The sequence below is a fragment of the Hippocampus zosterae genome, chromosome 18 (genome assembly GCF_025434085.1).
Source record: "Hippocampus zosterae strain Florida chromosome 18, ASM2543408v3, whole genome shotgun sequence".
Classification (NCBI taxonomy): domain Eukaryota; kingdom Metazoa; phylum Chordata; class Actinopteri; order Syngnathiformes; family Syngnathidae; genus Hippocampus; species Hippocampus zosterae.
Window position 1 is genome coordinate 10,975,726 of NC_067468.1, and position 18,014 is coordinate 10,993,739.

Here is an 18,014-nt window from a genome sequence, read left to right on the forward strand (position 1 = left end):
AGTTATCAGGGACTCTTGCCTTAAACCGGGTCAATAACATGATTTGTAGACGTCAACTATATCTAAGCCTATTGATTTTTATTGATATCAACACATGTCTGCTTGCGGTGGCTTAGCCTCCATCCAGTTCAAAGGCATTTCAGTTCATTGATGTGGACAGAATCTCTCTGACTGTCTCACTCAATTATAATTTTTCATGCTTATTTACAGACACAATCAAAGCTATATTAGCCATCCGATAATGACAACTAACGAGGATCGGGCTCTAATGCTTGTCAGACTGAAATTTGTGTTTGCCTTGGCTGCTCTGAGTCCTGCCCCAACCCACTTCCATACGGTGTCCTACAGGGTTCCATTTCAGAGCCCTGCTTTTTTTTGTGTTCGCTGCTGCTCGGCTCCTAACTGGAGCTTGTAGGAGGCAGCACATAACTCCAATTCTGGCTGACCTTCGCTAGCTAATTTTAGAGTTCATTTCAAGATTTTTCTTACAAGCTTTTTGACTTGCCCTGAGCCGTGTCAGTCTCGTACTCTTTTATAGTGTTTAAACGAATTACCAAAACAAGTCTTAGATTTTTTTTGTATATCCAATTTTTGCTCCATTTACAGCAGGGTGCATGCAGCAAAATGATTTTTGTTTAGGTGCTCTCTACATATAACATAGAGTTGACTTGAGTTCAATGGTTTTCTTGTGAGCAAAACACAATGTCTTCCTGTTGAGATGACATATTGAAGCCGGCGAATGCTTCCTATCCGTTTTAAATCTCTGGTTTTAGTTCACATGCACACGTCTCCCTTCAGGACTGTACTATGATAAACCTCTGCGGTGTAAGGAAATGAGGCTCTCTGTTGTCTACGGTAATGGATGATAAAGATTATGAGGACGTGTCCCGAGCTTGACCTTCTGCCGGAGTACACATACATGCAGTCATTCCAAGCCTGAGCTTCGGGTCACCTTGTTTTCCTTCAAGGCGTTTCAGTTAACACACTCGTTTATGCTCCGGTTTCATGAATGATGTTTCACTGCTATGTCTGCGTTTTTCTTTTCTTTAATGTATTTTTGCAGTCGTTGGGGGTGTGTGGGGAACGGGATGTTAACTCTTAAGTAAACGAGACAGGATAAGCACTTTGAGAGTAGTGAGAGATACAATTGAATAAAGACGTGTTCAAATACAATCTGGATGACCGAGTAGATGTGTGACTACTGCATTTCTCCTCAGGCGAGGTCACGTGTGTACACATACATGAAAGGCAGTTATCATTTGCCTTGTGCATCTGGTGCCCTCCCAACCCCTGGGATTGCTTTGTCTCACAGCAAAGTGAAAAATATACTATCAAAAAGGGGTCTACTTTCTTAACTTTGTAGTAAAACAAAAGGTTATATGAGGTTATGATGTGGGAAATGCAAGGGAATGCATTGGTTGGCTTTTCTGCGTACTTTTAAGTTATGTAAAGATGATTGATGTTGGGCGTTGGGGGAGGGTTCTTGAGCCACTCCCAAAAGGCTTTGGGTGATGGTAAGGGCGTGCTGAGAGATGAGAGGGAGAGCAAAGATGGTGAAAGATAATAGAGGTGGGAGGAAGGTCACCGCTTTAATGTTGGAAGGGAAAGCTCTTGTTTTTGGGTCCGGTGCTCTGAACTGAACTGAGCGACCGAGTGAAAAACAGGCTCAGAAGAGTGAAGGTTTTATTGACAGAGAGGGACAAAGACACACGATTGTTCCCCCCCCCCCCCCCCCCCCCCCCCCACTCTTGACCTCTTTGCTTTTTGCTCATGTTTAAGAGACAAAAGTAAACCATTTCTTTTCTCAAGGTTTTTCCCTGGGTGACTTACCTGGAATTTCAAGTTGCTATTTTCGTCATTTTGACAGATAAACGGTAAAACGATCAGATGAACAATTTTGTCCATTTCAATGACATTTTTGAAGGGCTCATTAAATTTTGGTGCGACTATGGAGAAGCGCTTTTGACGTCAATTGCCATCAATTTTTTTAATAGGAAAGGTCAGGGAAAGTTCTTGACCTACACTGGTTTGATCATTTGGCCGGGATAAAAAATTAATATAGCCAGCAGATTACAGCATTGGATTTCATTTGTGGGATTTCACCATGTGTCATTACAATGCATAAACTCCGAAAACATGGTGTACCTTTCTGATCGATCGATGCGTTTGTCACGTTAAGTGTACTACAAAGATGGTCACAAAAGAGAGAAAAGATGATGGAGATTATTTAAATTACAAGTGCTGACGTACATATGCGCTCACACTTGCATGTATGCACACACGCAACCAAATACTACTATTACTACCACGACTATCAAACGGCGTGCACATAGTAAAGTTTGTCAAATATAAAATGGTTATGCTAATAATTCAATGTAAATACTTTATTTTTCCATCAAAAGCACATTTTCGTTGTTGGTATTTTATAGGTGTTCAGGCTTTTGAGGTGCCACAAAGGTAAATTTTACGAGCACCAAAGTCACAAAAAGCTTTTCTGCATTTTCCCCCGCTAAGTATTGGTGTGAACAGTACTTTTTTTTTAAGCTAGTCTTTCTTTCTTTCTGACAGAAGAATCACTGATCAAAATCATCTAAAAACAAAAGGCAGCTTGAAGACCCGTGCAGGAATACTTTGCTCATTAATTGTGCTATGGAACTAAAGCTGTGCAAACACATCAAATCCGATGTGTAGATCTCAAACTCTTCCTTGAACGCTCCGGGGTGAGTGTCGTCGCACTGCAACTGTGTTTACAACTTCTCGGCGTCTACCTCGTGGTGATTATCCCCCCACCCCTTCTCCCCCCGTATCACTAAAGGCGTGACGATAAAAGGTTGCTTTTGTTTGCGCGGCAGATTGCAGCACTGATTTGTCACTAAATGCACCGATTGAACGGCAGATAATTTTATTTGCAGGGGCAACTGCCTACCCCCTCCCCCCCACCACCACCACCACACCCCCTCCGCTTTCACTCCAGTGTTTAAAGTGTGAATTTAGTAAATGTATTATGATAACGGGCTGATAGTATCAGTCTCGCGCGATGAGACACTGAATAATAGAATAGCAAAGGTGTTTTTATTCCGTATTGTATGATATTGTACCTCCATGTGCAATAAATAATCTGCACAAAACGAGTGTATGAGTATGAAAGCAATCATTAATCCAAAGTAACCAAACATTTGGAACATCTCTCACCGTCATCTGTTGCCCAGGATTTGCCATTTGTTTTGATTTGAAGGCAGCTTTCCCCTTCGAGACACAAATAGAAATAGAAATAATAACTCTGGGTTCGACCTGTTTGCATCATACAACACATTTGATCATTTATCAACGATCAATTCCCTGTGCGGTTCCTTTTAGTGTGCGGGACTTGGCAGTCCAATACTCTTAGCAGACACAAATGAAGAAGACTTTCACAACTACTGTTAAGTGACTCAGCAACTGCAGTAATATTACTCATTTTTTGCAGAGGATAACTACCGTAATATATTCTCGTGAGTATTGTAATATTGTCTGTCTACATTTGTTGCTCCACCCTTATTTTTTTTTCAATTAGCCTTGCTTAAACACTACCACATTGATGCTATTAATTTTCTTCTCGATGGGGTTTCCCATTATGGGTTAGCATAAACATAGTAGACTTACAGGAAAAGTTTTAATTAAGTAAGTCTCTATTTTATGCTTAGTTTGGCTGTAAAGTTGAACTGGGAGTGGCATTAAATATTAAAAAAAAATTATTTACCATCTGCTTAACTTTAAAATGCAATTATTTTACAGTGAGTTTTGGGGCTAATCACAAAAAAAGTATCAGATTGACTGCACCGTTGTCCACCCAAAAAAAACCCCAAAAACAAATAAAAACATGCAGGGGTAACCGATAGCTAGGCGAGTGCGCGTCTGCCTCCTGACACGCGTCTGTTTACATGAGCGCATCCATCATGGCGTGCATGTCATCATCATCACATCTGCTGTATGTGTGTGTGATTGCAAACATGTCACCGCGCTTTTTAAGTTATCCTCCACGAGCGCTCGGCGGGATTCGGCGACACACCGCACAGAAAGGAAGTTTTCACATTTTGCCTTCCGCGCTTGTGTCGGCACACAATACTGTCAGGTTGCATGACCCCCCCACCCCCTTCCCCCTACTCCCTGATCCAGCGGTAGTAGACAGCAGTGTCAAACAGTGGAAGGACTTTTGACACTGACTGTGAGTGACAAGGCAGCAGTGCAAGCAGATGTCTCTCGCTCTCGCTCTCTCTCTCTTTCTCTCTTTCTCTCTCTCTCTTTCCCCTTTTCATTGGCTTTGGTAGACACAGCATCCTTGACCTTGTCGTGGCTAATTTTAGGGCAGGGCTTATCTCAGTGCCAATGTTTATATCTCCCATTACACGCACTGTTATTATAGGAGGGACTCGTTTGTAATTATGGCTGAGCTTGGCATGCAGCTGTGCACATTCATGCAAGCCGCTGCAGTGTTTGGATGGACTTTTTGGACGCAGTCAACGCATACTGATAATTGGGCCTAGTTTGAGTTGGATTTCTCCCGTTCGAGTCAAATTGAGCTAAAGCCCGATAGTCATCTTCAGTCATTATGATGTGATGTTATGTGCATGTTAGGAAGAATTTTCTTTCCCGATCTGCTCGAAAAATGGTCCGGACCAACAATGTTAATCCTGTTCCGTATTTACGGTCTCAGTATTTACGTGTGCGGTCAACAACGAATTGGGCCTAGCGACCAACCCCGCGAGGGGAGCATCTGGTTTTGATTGAGCGTTTGCATAACTTGTCGTTCTCCACATGAAGAGTGTGTCACTTCACTGAAGTTACTCCCATAAGCTAACAGTTAGCCTAGCCTTTTCAATTTCTTCCACAAAGACTACAAATAAAGGTTAAAATGCTAACAATCCATTTTTTGGTGCCTGTCTAGCTAGCTCTCGTGTGTAGCAAGCTTAATTTAGGCTCTCTGTAAAGTACTCCTTGAAGGCTGTACGACTGTGACCAGAGTGCCAAACATGATCCCGAAAGCTGAATGAACACAAGAGAGAAGGGTATGCAACTACACCCCCTAACAACCAAACCCCCCCACACCCCACCCCCTTGTCTGCTCTTGTACGCCTTTTGTGCACTCATGCGCAAGATGTGGCAACACAGCCTAACCTACAACAGAAACAAGAAGGGCATGTACTGTAGACGGTGCAGACCTCTATCCAAGGTTAAATGTCTGTCGGTCGGTGAGCCAACCGCCACCATGTCGGATTTTAAAACATCTCAATATTTAAAATGTAAAGAGTCAAGACCTCAGCGGACTGTAATTTGTAAGTAGGCATCCAAGGATTGACTCCATGTACTCCGTTGCATAACATGATCTCACACCCCTGAAATTTCTCTGCCCCCCAGTTTTATTTACCCAAAGCTTTTTTTTTTCCAAATGTGGTTATTGAACTCTTTAGTCATTCGCAACAAAATCGAATCTGTGTCATATTAAAGGGGGGGATAAAAATCACTTTATCTGTATATCACCCTGAGTCTGTAATCTGGAGTTATGAGTCATGGGAGACATGTTATCTTCTCTCACCATTTACGTTCTGGAAAAGTGTTACAGGTAGCGGGAATCTGAATTGAACACACTTAAATGAGCACAGAAAAATAACATTTTTAATGAAACATTCCAAACACATGCGCGCACGCACACACACACATACACATGATGTTGCTTGGAATGATTGTAATCTTTGACTATCTCCTTATGCACCGTCTGCCTTATGTCATAATATGGACAAGCCGTGTCTTGCGTCCGGTCCAGAGAGCTCGGTGCTTCTTTGTCACTTCGCAGCAAGACGTTACGTGCAAAAGTGAATTTGAACAGGAAGTCGGCAACCGTAATTGGACGTCCTCCGAGGAGTTATTGATCGCATTGGATGTTTTTTTTTCCCCTCCCCTTCCATGTGAAACACAATAGTGCTATTGCAGTGTAAAAGCCTCGCCGCACTCACATTATCGATTCATGCTTAGTGCTTGCTTTATATCATCCTGCGTGTAGGAAAATAAATACACACTCGAATGGCACCGGAAGACAAAAGACCTCCGGCAAGTGAACGATTTTAGTAAATTGCTCACATCATAGACCTCCTGCATCTTCTCGAACTAACTAACCAAGTAACTAACTAAAGGCAATATTTTTTTTTTTTTAAAAACCAAGCCAATTTCCCAGAGATGAAGAAAAATCAATCCGAACCATGTGCTTGGAAAGGAGCACCCGCAGTATGTTTCTCGGCTTTGGAACCACTCCACAATTAATGGAAATCCTCCAAGGAGCAATATATATATATATATATATATATATATATATAAATTTATAGTGTCATCATCCTCATGACTTCTGTATCGGTGACGTTGAATGTGTGTGGCATTGTGTTTGATTGTGATAGGGACCCCAAAAATACTGCACATCAAAATTTCCATTATATTCACGCTTGCCAAAGTGATTGAGTTTCCGGCAATGTTGATGTGGAAAAGGCAATTCATTTAACGCAACAAAATACTTCCTGCTGCTCAAACCTCATCAAAGACAAATGCCGCCGCAGTCGCTAGTGATTGATAAGAGCTAGCACTGAATTGATGTCTTCATCCTTATTTCTCCCTCTCTCCCCATCAGGCGGATTTGACGGGCATCAAATGGCGCTGCTACAACTTCCGTGGCAATGGCGAGTACGGTCCGGTGATCTCGGCGCCCGCACAGGACGACCCGGTCCTGCGCAGTTTCATGCGCTGCGTGCAGGCCAACCTGCTGTGCGTGTGGCGCCGCAAGATCAAGCCAGACGCCAAGGAGCTGTGGATTTTCTGGTGGGGTGACGAGCCCAACCTGTCGGATGTCATCCATCACGAGCTGGAAGGTGAGTGAGCAGGAACATGAGGAGGAGGAGACAAAAGTTGCTCTCCTCTTTCTCGCCATCTTACTGCACTTTGCTCAAGTGTCTAGACATCATAAGATTTGTTAGGAATAACCCTAAAGAGAGTTCTTTCATGCTCATACCGTTTTAAAGTATATGAAAAACACTTGATAAATATACAGCGGTCACCTTTAAATGCAAGTCAAATCATCTTTCCCTGTTGAAGTGAATGGCAATGTCAATAATCCGTTTCAGCCTCCCCCAAAAAGTCCAAGTCTGTCCGTCTAATTATTCTAAAATGTGTTGCTGCATTGTTTGTAGGGTTAGACATGCGGTCCGCATTGTGTTAGCCTTAGCACAATGCTAGCTCACTTTTTAATGTTTTAAAGATATAATTCTCCTAGTCACATGTTTTGCTTGGCAGTCCAACAGAGAGTGGCGTCATAAATGGCTTGAGGCCTCTTTCGGAAGGAATGTTAACTATTTGTTCTGCCGAGAAGTGAGTTTGAGCTGAAGATTAGCCAATTGTTTCGTTTTGGGGGAGGGCATAGGGAAAATGGACATGAGTTTATTCCCGCAACAAAGTCAAGGTACCACTGTACTTAATTTATAAAATGAACTGCCACGGCAATTCTTGTCATCGAATGAAGACAAGAGTCGTCTTCTCTTTTTTTTCTCGTTCGACGTGCACTGACGTCGCACACGTGCTTTTGTTGTCCGAGACACAACAGACCTCTCGTGGCGCGAGCCGTCGAGCCCTCGGCAGGCTTTTGTGCCGTTTGTTCAAGACGTGTTTGCGCTTTGTGCGGACAAGTCCTTTAATTGCGCCTCCTATAGCACATATCTATGATGTGTTTGCTTTGCGGCTCAAGTGTTTATATGCTGCTCGGGTACTATCGCTTTGATGAAGCGCTGGCGCGCGTGTGCGAGAATCCCGCCGAGCTATCGCACTTTGGGAGACTGCTACTGTCAGCACTATTGCCCCTATTTATAGAAACATTTGCATTATCTAGCCGCGCGCGCGGGTCGAAATCCAACATATCGACTAAGCCGCGGGAAGACAGAGCGCGGGGGAGGCGGGAGAGAGAGAGGGAGATGATATTCTGCCTCTGCTTTCAGTATGAACCAGAGAAAGGAGGGGGTGTCGCAGCGTGGATGCAGAGGTTGTCGCGATAGTGAGAATAGGCCATGAAAAGAGCTTTGAAGGCACAGCATGCGAATGCTTGACAGATGTCGGCGAAAGCCCTTTGTTCCAGCACGTGTAATACCGAGAGGTCCCTTTGTATGTTGATATTGTTGTTCCAGACAGACGACTGCCAACGCGCAGTCAGTCCCCAGTCATCTAGTGGGAGTGTGCAGGATGGAGGAATAAACTCAGCGTGGGGCTCGGGCACAAATTATACTTCACGGGAGAAATCTATTGTGCGCTCGTCCAAATGTGCTGTATGTACTACTTTCCTTGCTAAGTGCTACTGGCAGCTCATGCTGAAAATACGCACGGATCCTAGAATAACCTTAAAAATGAAGCCTATGTCACCCAGACAGAAAGCAAGTGTTATGAATAGATACAGAATAGGCCAGTATTACTACAACTATGACGTCATGACTCTCTGTACTTATGCATTCGGGACCAAAATGTATGACAAAACAATACTACTTGATTTATATCGCGCTTTCACAACAGCTGCAGCCAAATCATTCCAGCCATGAAATTTCGATAACGGTCTTTACAAATCTTTGAGTCAAGGGCATGTTGTACGCGGGTGGGGGGGAAGCTTAGGACACAAACAAAATTTTCACATAAAGTGGTTGCACAGTTGACTGTGGTATCTGCCGTACGCCATCTATTGATCATCTGTCACTATACCAAAAAAAATAGTTACTTGTAATACAGTATTTACCTAATATATTTATATTTTTTTATTCTCATGGTAATATATGTATTTATTTGTTTTTAACCAGGGACCAACTATTACTTCATAAATTCAACTTGGCCCATGATAACAAAAGATGCATTTATATACTGTAGCTTGGCAAAAGTTAAAAAAAAAAAGACAGCGTAAGAGGGAAATTATATAATCCTACATAAAAAAGAAGTCCATTGGCTTTCTGACCGGACAGTCTTCAAGCTCTTAGTACACGCCGGGAAAAGAAAACATGATCCATTCTGTTGCTTATTTTCCATGCAAACAGTTTAATGCGTTTGCCCAGTGAGACACGGAAGCTCGACAACAAACTTGTCTGGATTAGACGTGTTTATCTTGACTTCTGCAGGCCACTCTATGAGCTCGCTAAATGTCCTGGAGTGGACTTCAGTGAACGACAAATCATGAAATTAACGTTTTTGTTGACATGCTTGATATGGGTTAGAATCGAATAGTGTCATTTTAAAGATGTATTTACATTTTTTAAAGTTTTACTTTTCGAGAGAATGAAGGTATTTTTTTTAACTTTGGCTTGAATGTCATCATGATACGATTAAAAAAATGTGACGACTTATTGAAAATTTTTTTTCTTGTAATGATTCTAATTGTTTGCAATAAAATAATGATCATGATAAACAAATTTATCATACATTCACGATTTTCTCAAAAATGTGCATTTTTTTAATGTTTTGGATTGTTTAAAAAAATTCTGACTTAATTCTCCCTAGAGTTATCTTTTTTTTTTTTTAATTCAGAAATAGGCAGCCTTTTATTTCCTATTGCATTTCGGTTCCATGGTAGTGATGTTTAATTGCCATTGAGCACGAGAGAAGCTTTGGAAAAATCCAAAAAGATGACAACTTTTTATCTCGATGAAATATGAATGTATTCTTGTTAGGACTGTGATTTTTTTTCCTTGGAAAAAAAATGGCGATGATGATGATGATGATGATGAGCAGGTTCTTGGAAAAGTAACTCTCCTGTCATGGGTCCAAGGACCCAAACATTTTGACAACCCCTGATCTGACTGTGTCTCCCTTTCTCAGTAATTGAAACCGTCAAATCGATTTAAAAAAAACAAAAAACAAAAATAAAGAAGTTCCTGTAATTGCAACGCCCGCCCGTAAACCCGCCGACCAAACGTGTTGGCGTGAACAAATGCTGAGTAGCCGCACGGTTTAAAATCTTGAGAGCGTTGCTATTGTTTGAAGGTGATAAATCTCTTCACTGGTGCTCAAGTCTAAATAAATGATGCCTTTGAGATGGCGCCAAGAGCACGCGCCGCCAGAAATGGAGTTGTCGCTCTCTGAGATTGTCTTTCCTTCAACGGCAAAGTCTTCCAAGAGACACTTTTCACAAGTGGCGTCTTGAAATAGGTTGGCCTGAAATGTATCGGCTGGATAGAAAAGAAAATGTATGGTCTGAGTGCTGTTTATGGGTACATAAAAATGAATGGGCTGAGTCATTAACATGTTGCCTGCGCGCATATTTGGCACGCTAGTCATCAATATGAATACTTGTGGACTCTCGCGGTGTTTCGTTTTTACAGCGCGAATGATGTCGCAGTTTTGATATTGTTGACCTTTGATAGGCATCAGCGGTGGGAGGAAGGATTTTAGATTTGTTCTTGATTATTTTTCAGTTATGAAAACAGATGTCCGTACGTTCCATTCTTTTAATTGTCAGCGTAGGCTCGCTCAACCTGCATGCATGACGACGTGATGGAAAGGGAGAGAAGGCAAAGTCAACTATAGAGTCATTACCCCACCCCCCCACCCCCACCCCCCCAGCGCCCCCCAGTATTACCATTCGCTAATCTCACATTTTCTGCTACTCATTTCACAATCTAGCAAATCCAGAAGATAAATATGCTATAGTAAGTACATCACTTGCAGCGATACTTATTTTTACACAATTATATGTACTGCTACTCAAGTCCAGAGTGCAAAAGTACCTTCACCCAGCTACAGGATCATATATAACCTAGCAGATTTTAGGAGGTTATTGTGCAACGTCATCGCAGCATTAATACTCATGCACAAGCACAATCCGTGAGCGCGGGTAATGAGACGATTCATCATACGGATGGTTATTTCATCAAAGCGGGAGAGATATTATCTGTTATCCGGCTATTGAAATTACCGCCGTATCGTAATATCCCAGCTGTGGTCCAAAGAGACCTTTATGCACAGCAAAATCAGTTAAATCAATTGAAGATGAGACAGACCCTGACATACATTGCATTCCTTTCAACGTTGGCAGCTGATCAGCTAACGGTGAACAAACAAGAAGCGCTTAAATGTTATACCAATCGGGGATAGTGCCAACCTATCGGAGCTAGCTTTTATCGAGCTAATTTGCTAGCAAGTGAAGTAATGTTCTTGAAAGCGATGTTAATGACACTTAATTGTAATGAGCGTTGTCTTACTTTTTTGTGGCCGAGGATACATGGAAATGTAACCCCAAATTGATAGTTTTTAACTCTGCCACCATTGTAAGACTTATTGCTTTTGCTATTTAGGATTCTTATCCAAATGTGATAAAACATCACATTTTAGCCATATCACATATCGATTTTTTTAAAATCACTACAACATATTAAATGATCAAAGTCTACCAAATGGCTTCAACCACAAACATGCATAAATCTAAAATACAGACAATGTTATTTATTTTTTAATAAACAAGAGGTCCGCTGGTGTTTTCCAGGGTTCACTACTAAGCCCACTTTAGGGGTGTTCACACGGCAAGATTTGGTGTGCAGGTGCAGACACGCTCAGCGGCTTTGTACGTGTGAACGCTCAACACAATTTGTGGCGGTGCAAAATATATCGCAACAAACTACATCGGTGCAGCGCAGGAGTAAATGTGTGCCATGTGAACACCCCTTATGTCCACATCTACAGGAGCGGCTACGCATGATCTGTTCTTACCAGCTGGTGACTGACTGGAATGGAATCTGCGGTTTTAGTTGACTAAAACGATGAGTGTATTCAAACTATGTTGCGGGGAACATTTTCTCCTGTCAGAACAACTAATCAGGGTATATGAGTCTTAAAGTAGAGTGGATCATGAATGGAAGCCATTTTCTGTTGAGTAGTTAAGCCGAGGCCGATGACTTTGATCACACTGCAGGCGGTGTTCCCGTGCGCTGCCACAACAGCATGTGGTCAAGGTGAGTGCAGGGTGGAATACTTGAGACAGCCGAGAAGACGTTTGGTTTGGATAAAATCTACTGGATGACGAGAGCCATTCTTGCAACGACTTGCCACCAGCCAAAACCCCCAATACTGTACAAATGTCTCACTTTGTCAATAAAATAGCAATATAATTTTTTTAGGCTTACACAGCACCTCTTCTTCTTGAAACTGGAGTTAAGATGAGCAGAATACAAATGATTTAAGGGGGTGAAAAAAAGAACAGGATTTGGAATGGAAGCTACACTCAATGGGCCAACTAACAATAGGGAATTTAGGTGATGAACTTGGATAGCAAACATGAAAGAAACTTGGGCATCCTTTAAAAAGTTCCAAACACACATTAAGGAGCCAAATAAGATTTGAAATGAATAGTACGCGGTAAGATTGCTAATTTGGCCTGGGGATAGGCGCTAAACTCAGACTGCAAGCTCTCTTGATTTTCGATCTGTTGGGTGGTCAAGTTGGGTGGTCAAGTTGAGCAAAGAAAATTACATTGAGTACATAAAACAACAACTCACAGGCTAAGCTAACTAGACTTGAAATCAGTACCTTGGGCGGTCACAGAGTAATTAGCATTGATAAGCTAGCTTTAGCACATTAGCGGCATATGGAACTTACTGCTAAGATAATAACATAACAAACATAACATCCGACTAGCTGGAGTGAAAATTAAAATCATTGAGTGTTAGCACATTAGCATACGTACACGGTTTCCTCCAACTAAATCCAATTCGTTTGTGTGACGAGGCTCTCCTTCCTCCACTTAGGGGAGACTTGAGTATCTTTGTGTTCATTTCATTTCCGGATGCCCCTTCCTCCTTTTTTCGCTTCTAAAAGTGTGATGCACTCCCTGGCGTTTCAGAGTGAGAGCTTGTACTTGCTTAGCCGGTCCGCTTACCTATGTCTGACAACAAACTTCGGCGGGGGAGAATATGTTGCCTACTACTCTCAATTTAATGCACACTCCTTTCAAATAGCACAGAGTAGAGACATGATTCAATAGCACAGCTCAAATGTGTAATTATATACTCCCAGATCCTACAAACGGCTGACTTTCATCATGATCCTGCTCCTTTTGAAAACATTTTAGCATCATTACCGACGTTTGAGCAGTCGCTGCCTTCCCGTGGGAGTGAGAGCGAAACAAAGTGCTCGTGCATATTCATTATCAGCTCTGGGGCAGTAAAGATAGGTGAGCAACAAGTGGATCAAAGCGGCGCCACTTATGAGAAAAGGATCACGCATATAATGGAATTAACAGAAGGAGGGGAGAGTAACTTGGGCATGACTTTTGGCTTCCGCGTTTAACCAGGCACACGCAAACGTCGGCGTTACTGCAAATCAAAGATGCATCATATTGGGCAGAGGTTCACTCTTGGCAACTTCCCACAAACGTATTCCACGACAGACCAGCAGAAGCTGTTGCCGTTGTAAAAACAGGCACCAAATGTTCATCCACGTTTTCCTTTTTTTTTTTTTAATCCGCATAGTGGTCGTGTAGCGCGAGAACGTAAACCTGTTAATTTAACTCCCAGCAAGACACCAAAGAAGCGCATTTGGCGGAAGTGTTCCTTAATTTGCTGTTGTAGGGCAGATTTGTTGAACAGATGCAGCGTTTATAGCCATGTCCCCCAACACACACACACACACACACACACACACACACACACACACACACACACACACACGTACGCACGCAATGGCACCTGTCCACCTAATAGCAGTGTCACATCCTCGGATCGGTGATGCAAGAAGTGTTTTGCTTGAAGTGCAGCGCAGCAGCAGTTGTTTAGGGACCCAACGACTGCGCGCAGTTTAAGCTTCCTGCTTAATGGCGGCCCGGACGAATGTTAACGCGTCCAATCTTTACGCACTGCTGAGAGAGCCGCCCCAAAACCGCTTTAAGGGCTGTTGGGAAAATGCTCAATTGGCATTCGGTGTGCGAAAATTAGCAGCTGCTTTCCAGTGTGCGTTGCTGTCCAACTTGTGTTATTAAAAAAAAAAAAAATTAAGAAAACGGATGAAACACCGAAATGCAGTAGTGGAAAGCCGAAAAGTACACATCTTGGTTACTGTACTTCAATATAGTTTAAGTTTTCTGGAATTTGTACTTTTGTTAGCCTAAATATTTGTTCCTGAAACGGTATTACTTTTTTTTTCTACTGGCTCTAATCCTTTCAGTTCATGTTTGCTTTTAGATTTATTTCTGTTTTTATTGTCCAATCAAATTGCAGCCTCTGTGTTGCCGTGCCACACGGCCCTCAGAAGTTGTAGTGCTGACCAAAGCAATTTAAACCATATTGGCGATGTGACGGTTACTTGAACCGGTCAGATTTCAAATTCGTCCGAAAAAGCCAGTGCGCTTGTTGAGATAAAAAAAAACAAATCTGATTATGGGGTATGGGGGTGAAACAAAAGTGTGTTTAGTGTTTTCCGTATTCCAACTTTTTACGGTTGTACTCAGGCGCATTTAAAATTCTCCACGTATTCTTTTTTTCCCTTTTTTATTGCAGTGTGGTTGTTTAATCAGTACCTCTACCCCCCCCCCCCCCCCACACCCCCCACACCCGCACCTCCCTGAATACTTTGGTCACCCCTGGTGCGTTTCCTGACTTGTGGTGTGAGCACGGCAACTTCCTCCCCCTTGCGCAAGTTTCATTTGGAAGCATTTAAGGTTACGGCTGGCCGTCATTTTTAGCCAATATGAATTTGACGGATGGCATTAGAGATGAAAGGTAAAGAGACCCACAGGTCATTTAAAAATAAAGAAGCGGAATAAAAAGAGAGTCTGTGAAAATGAGCTTTTCATGGGGTTGTTTGGAAGGAAAAAAAAAGAACCTGCAATTATTAATCATTGCGTAGAAACATGCTCCTGAGAGGACACGTGTCTGTTTGCCTTACGTTAGGTTGAAAAATATATTTATTGATCAAAAATGCAATAAGGAAGGCTTTCCTTGTCAACTTAGCAGGATTTGGTTGAAAAGGCCTCTGGCAGACAGCTGGCATCTTCAAATAAAATAAGACTCCTTAGTATTGGACTCTGAAGAGAGACGGCATTGACATATATTTTAAGAGAATTCCACCATTTTTGCTCTATTTTGCGTTTGTTGCGTTGTCCCTCTGGTGTGAGAATAGTACATGCCTCCGAGTATTGTTTAATGACCTCTCCATGTGTTGCTCCACCATTTCTGTTCCCCTATGAATGGATTGTTTTCAATGCACAAAATGGAGTCCTCTTTGTTTTATTTTTAGCTTGACATCGAATTTAAACATTAAAAAAAACATGCCAAGAGAACCTTTAAAATAATTGCTTATTTTGAGGGGGGGGGCATTAGATTTTTCAAAATCCTTCATCCCTAGCTCAAAGTGTTTAAAATGTGTGATGAGATCCTACTAATTTGTTGCAAGGAGAAGAAATGATAGAATGGTCTGATTTTGATTAAAAGGAAGAAGGGGACTGGGGGATTGGGGGGGGGGGGAATCTATTCCAGATCCATAACAACTCCTGAGCCGCTTTTCTGTGTCAACAAGTTTTCCTTGGCATGCCTTCTTTCTTGTGACGCCTGCCTTCTCGCAGTCTCCCCCGCCCTCCACTCGCCATCTCTCTCCCTCCTCTTCTCGCTCTTTGTTGTGCTTTATTTTGCTCTCCTCCCTTGTTTTTGGCGCCTCGCTCTGTGATGTTAGCGTGCTCGGCTCCTCGGCAAATAAAAGGTGGGGGTGGGGTTTGTTGGATGAGCGCCAATCAATGCCTGCTCCTCTTTGGTCCTTTGGGATTTGTCTTCGGAACATCTCTTACCGGAGCGCAACTTATACAAGACCAAGTGAATCATTTCCCCTCTATTTTTATTGATGTATTTTTTGTTATGAAGTCAGGAGCTCAAGAGAGACAATGCTCCCTCAAAAGGGAGACCGAAGGAGGTGATAAGACCCTCGTACGACCGGCGAAAGGGAGTGAGAACGGAGATGTTTGACTCGCTTTTTTTTCCCTCCCCCCCTGTTGCTGGTGAAAGAGTGAGTCACTTGTGGAAAGCGCCCCCGAAAAAAGGGAAACATGGGAACCGAGGAGAAAAAGAGGGAGTGGGGCAGGGGGCGGTTCGATGAGGGAGGGGAAGATATACGTGCCGGGGGTGAGATGGAGGAGGAGCGCTGCGCTTTCAAAAAAAAAAAAGAAGAAACGGCTCGTTAAGGAAGTGGGAGGCAACATCTGGGATTTGTCATGAGGCCCTTCGGATAGACGGCGCGCCCCGTCCTTGGCTTCTTTGGGGAAAATTCACACCCAATGTGTGACTCGTCTGTTCATCTCCAAACAGCACACGGACAAATGTTCAGTCACGGCGAGACAAGCAAAGTTTTTTTTTCCTTTCTTTCCTCATCTCATTTTGCGTTGCTGTTGTGTTAATGGTGGGTGGTTAAAAAAAATAATAATAATGAGGGGGGGGGGGGATGACCTCAGTCGTGTTGACTTGTCTGTAAATTTGTCGGGAAGGACTGAGGATCTCTGATTTCCTTCCCTCCTTCTTTTGTATCCACTCCTTTTTGGGCTGCCAGGGTGTGGCCTGTGACCTCCTGACCTTCTACTGTGCACGTGTGTGTGTATGAGAGAGAGAGAGAGAGAGAGAGACGAGATGTAAGGGTGAAGTTTCCCAGCTGCACACAGAAAGGGTGAGGGTAATGGGGAGGGACCATACATTTTCTTCCCCTTCCTTCCTCCCCCCACTTTTTTTAAAGAAAAAAAACACAGCCAGAAAGAATGAGAGCTTTGTGTGTGTGTGTGTGTGTGTGTGTGTGTGCTTTTGCGTCCCAAAAAGGGGGAATAGAGCGACTGTGAGCAATGTGCTTCCAAAAAAAAAAGAGCGACAGGGTGAATATTAAAGAAGTCAACAGATGGAGGGAATCATTTTAGAAGCTATCACAAACGTGAAGGAAATTTTCCAAGGTATCAGAGAAGAAGTGCGACGTTAGAGTTGACAGGCGGGCAGGCAAAAGTGCGATGTCGGCTCGCGGAGATGAGAACAAGAGCTCAACTTTTTTCTTTTTTTTTCAAGTTTAAACCGCAATAACAGTCAGGAAAGCGCAGACCTCTGTCAAAGTTCATCTGTGTATGTGTGGGATTATTATTTTTTTGTTACTGTAAGGTAGTATGACACTATTCATAAAGAATGAGGACTGTACCATTTTTATTGAAATGGTGGGGTGGGAGGGAACGGTTTCAGCTCGATTCTTAAAAGTAAAAAAAAAAAAAAAATTTCGAAAAAAAAATCACAGCACTGAGTTGATTTTTTTTTGTAGTCAATTTAGGTTGCACCTGAGGTTGCGTTAAGCATCCACTAGATGGAGCCGCGCTAAGAGGAATAAAATACAATACCGCTTAATTTATACTGCGCTTTCACAACTGCTGCAGCTGGAACAAAGCACTTTTCATAGCATTTACCAATACCATGTCCTAGTAATCAGAATATTGATCCATGTAGAAGGCGCATCGGATTATAAGGAGCACTGTCGGCTCTTGAGAAAATCGAAGGCTTTGGGGTGCGCCTTATAGTGTGGAAAATACGATAAATCGATTGATTATACCGATTATATTGCAAAAAAGAAATTTCAATTTATTTAAAAATGTTAATCGGTAAATATTGCTCGAGTATTTAATTGATTGTTTTCAGTTTGGTGAGGACTGTAGAGGCAAAAAGAAAATACAACTTGACAAAAAGATTAGCGTCAGCCGCGACATTTTTCCGCAAAAGAAGCACACACGCTGACGATACGGTATTTTTCGGACACACTTGAAATCCCTTAATTTTCTCAAAAGTTCATTTTATAATCAAGGCTCCATTTAAAAGTCAGCAGGCAGACAAAATGAAGATTGGGGCCGATGATAACGGCTGCACCATGGTTGTCATTTCAGTCGGCGAATCAGCTTATTTTCACCCATTAACCGATGCCCAAAGCCGTCGGGGAAAAACACGATCCAATAACACAGGTGACTCACGTTTACGATAAACAAA

General features: G+C 42.5%; 1 protein-coding gene across 9 annotated transcripts in view; it reads left to right on the forward strand.

Annotated features, from left to right (window-relative positions):
• LOC127591331 (mediator of RNA polymerase II transcription subunit 13-like) overlaps positions 1 to 18,014 on the forward strand; it is a 146,659-nt gene that overhangs the window by 17,250 nt on the left and 111,395 nt on the right. For all 9 annotated transcript variants that reach the window (XM_052051339.1, XM_052051345.1, XM_052051347.1 and 6 more), the window contains exon 2: positions 6,653 to 6,890. In XM_052051339.1, the coding sequence (XP_051907299.1) occupies positions 6,653 to 6,890 (238 nt within the window). The remainder of the gene's footprint in view (positions 1 to 6,652; positions 6,891 to 18,014) is intronic.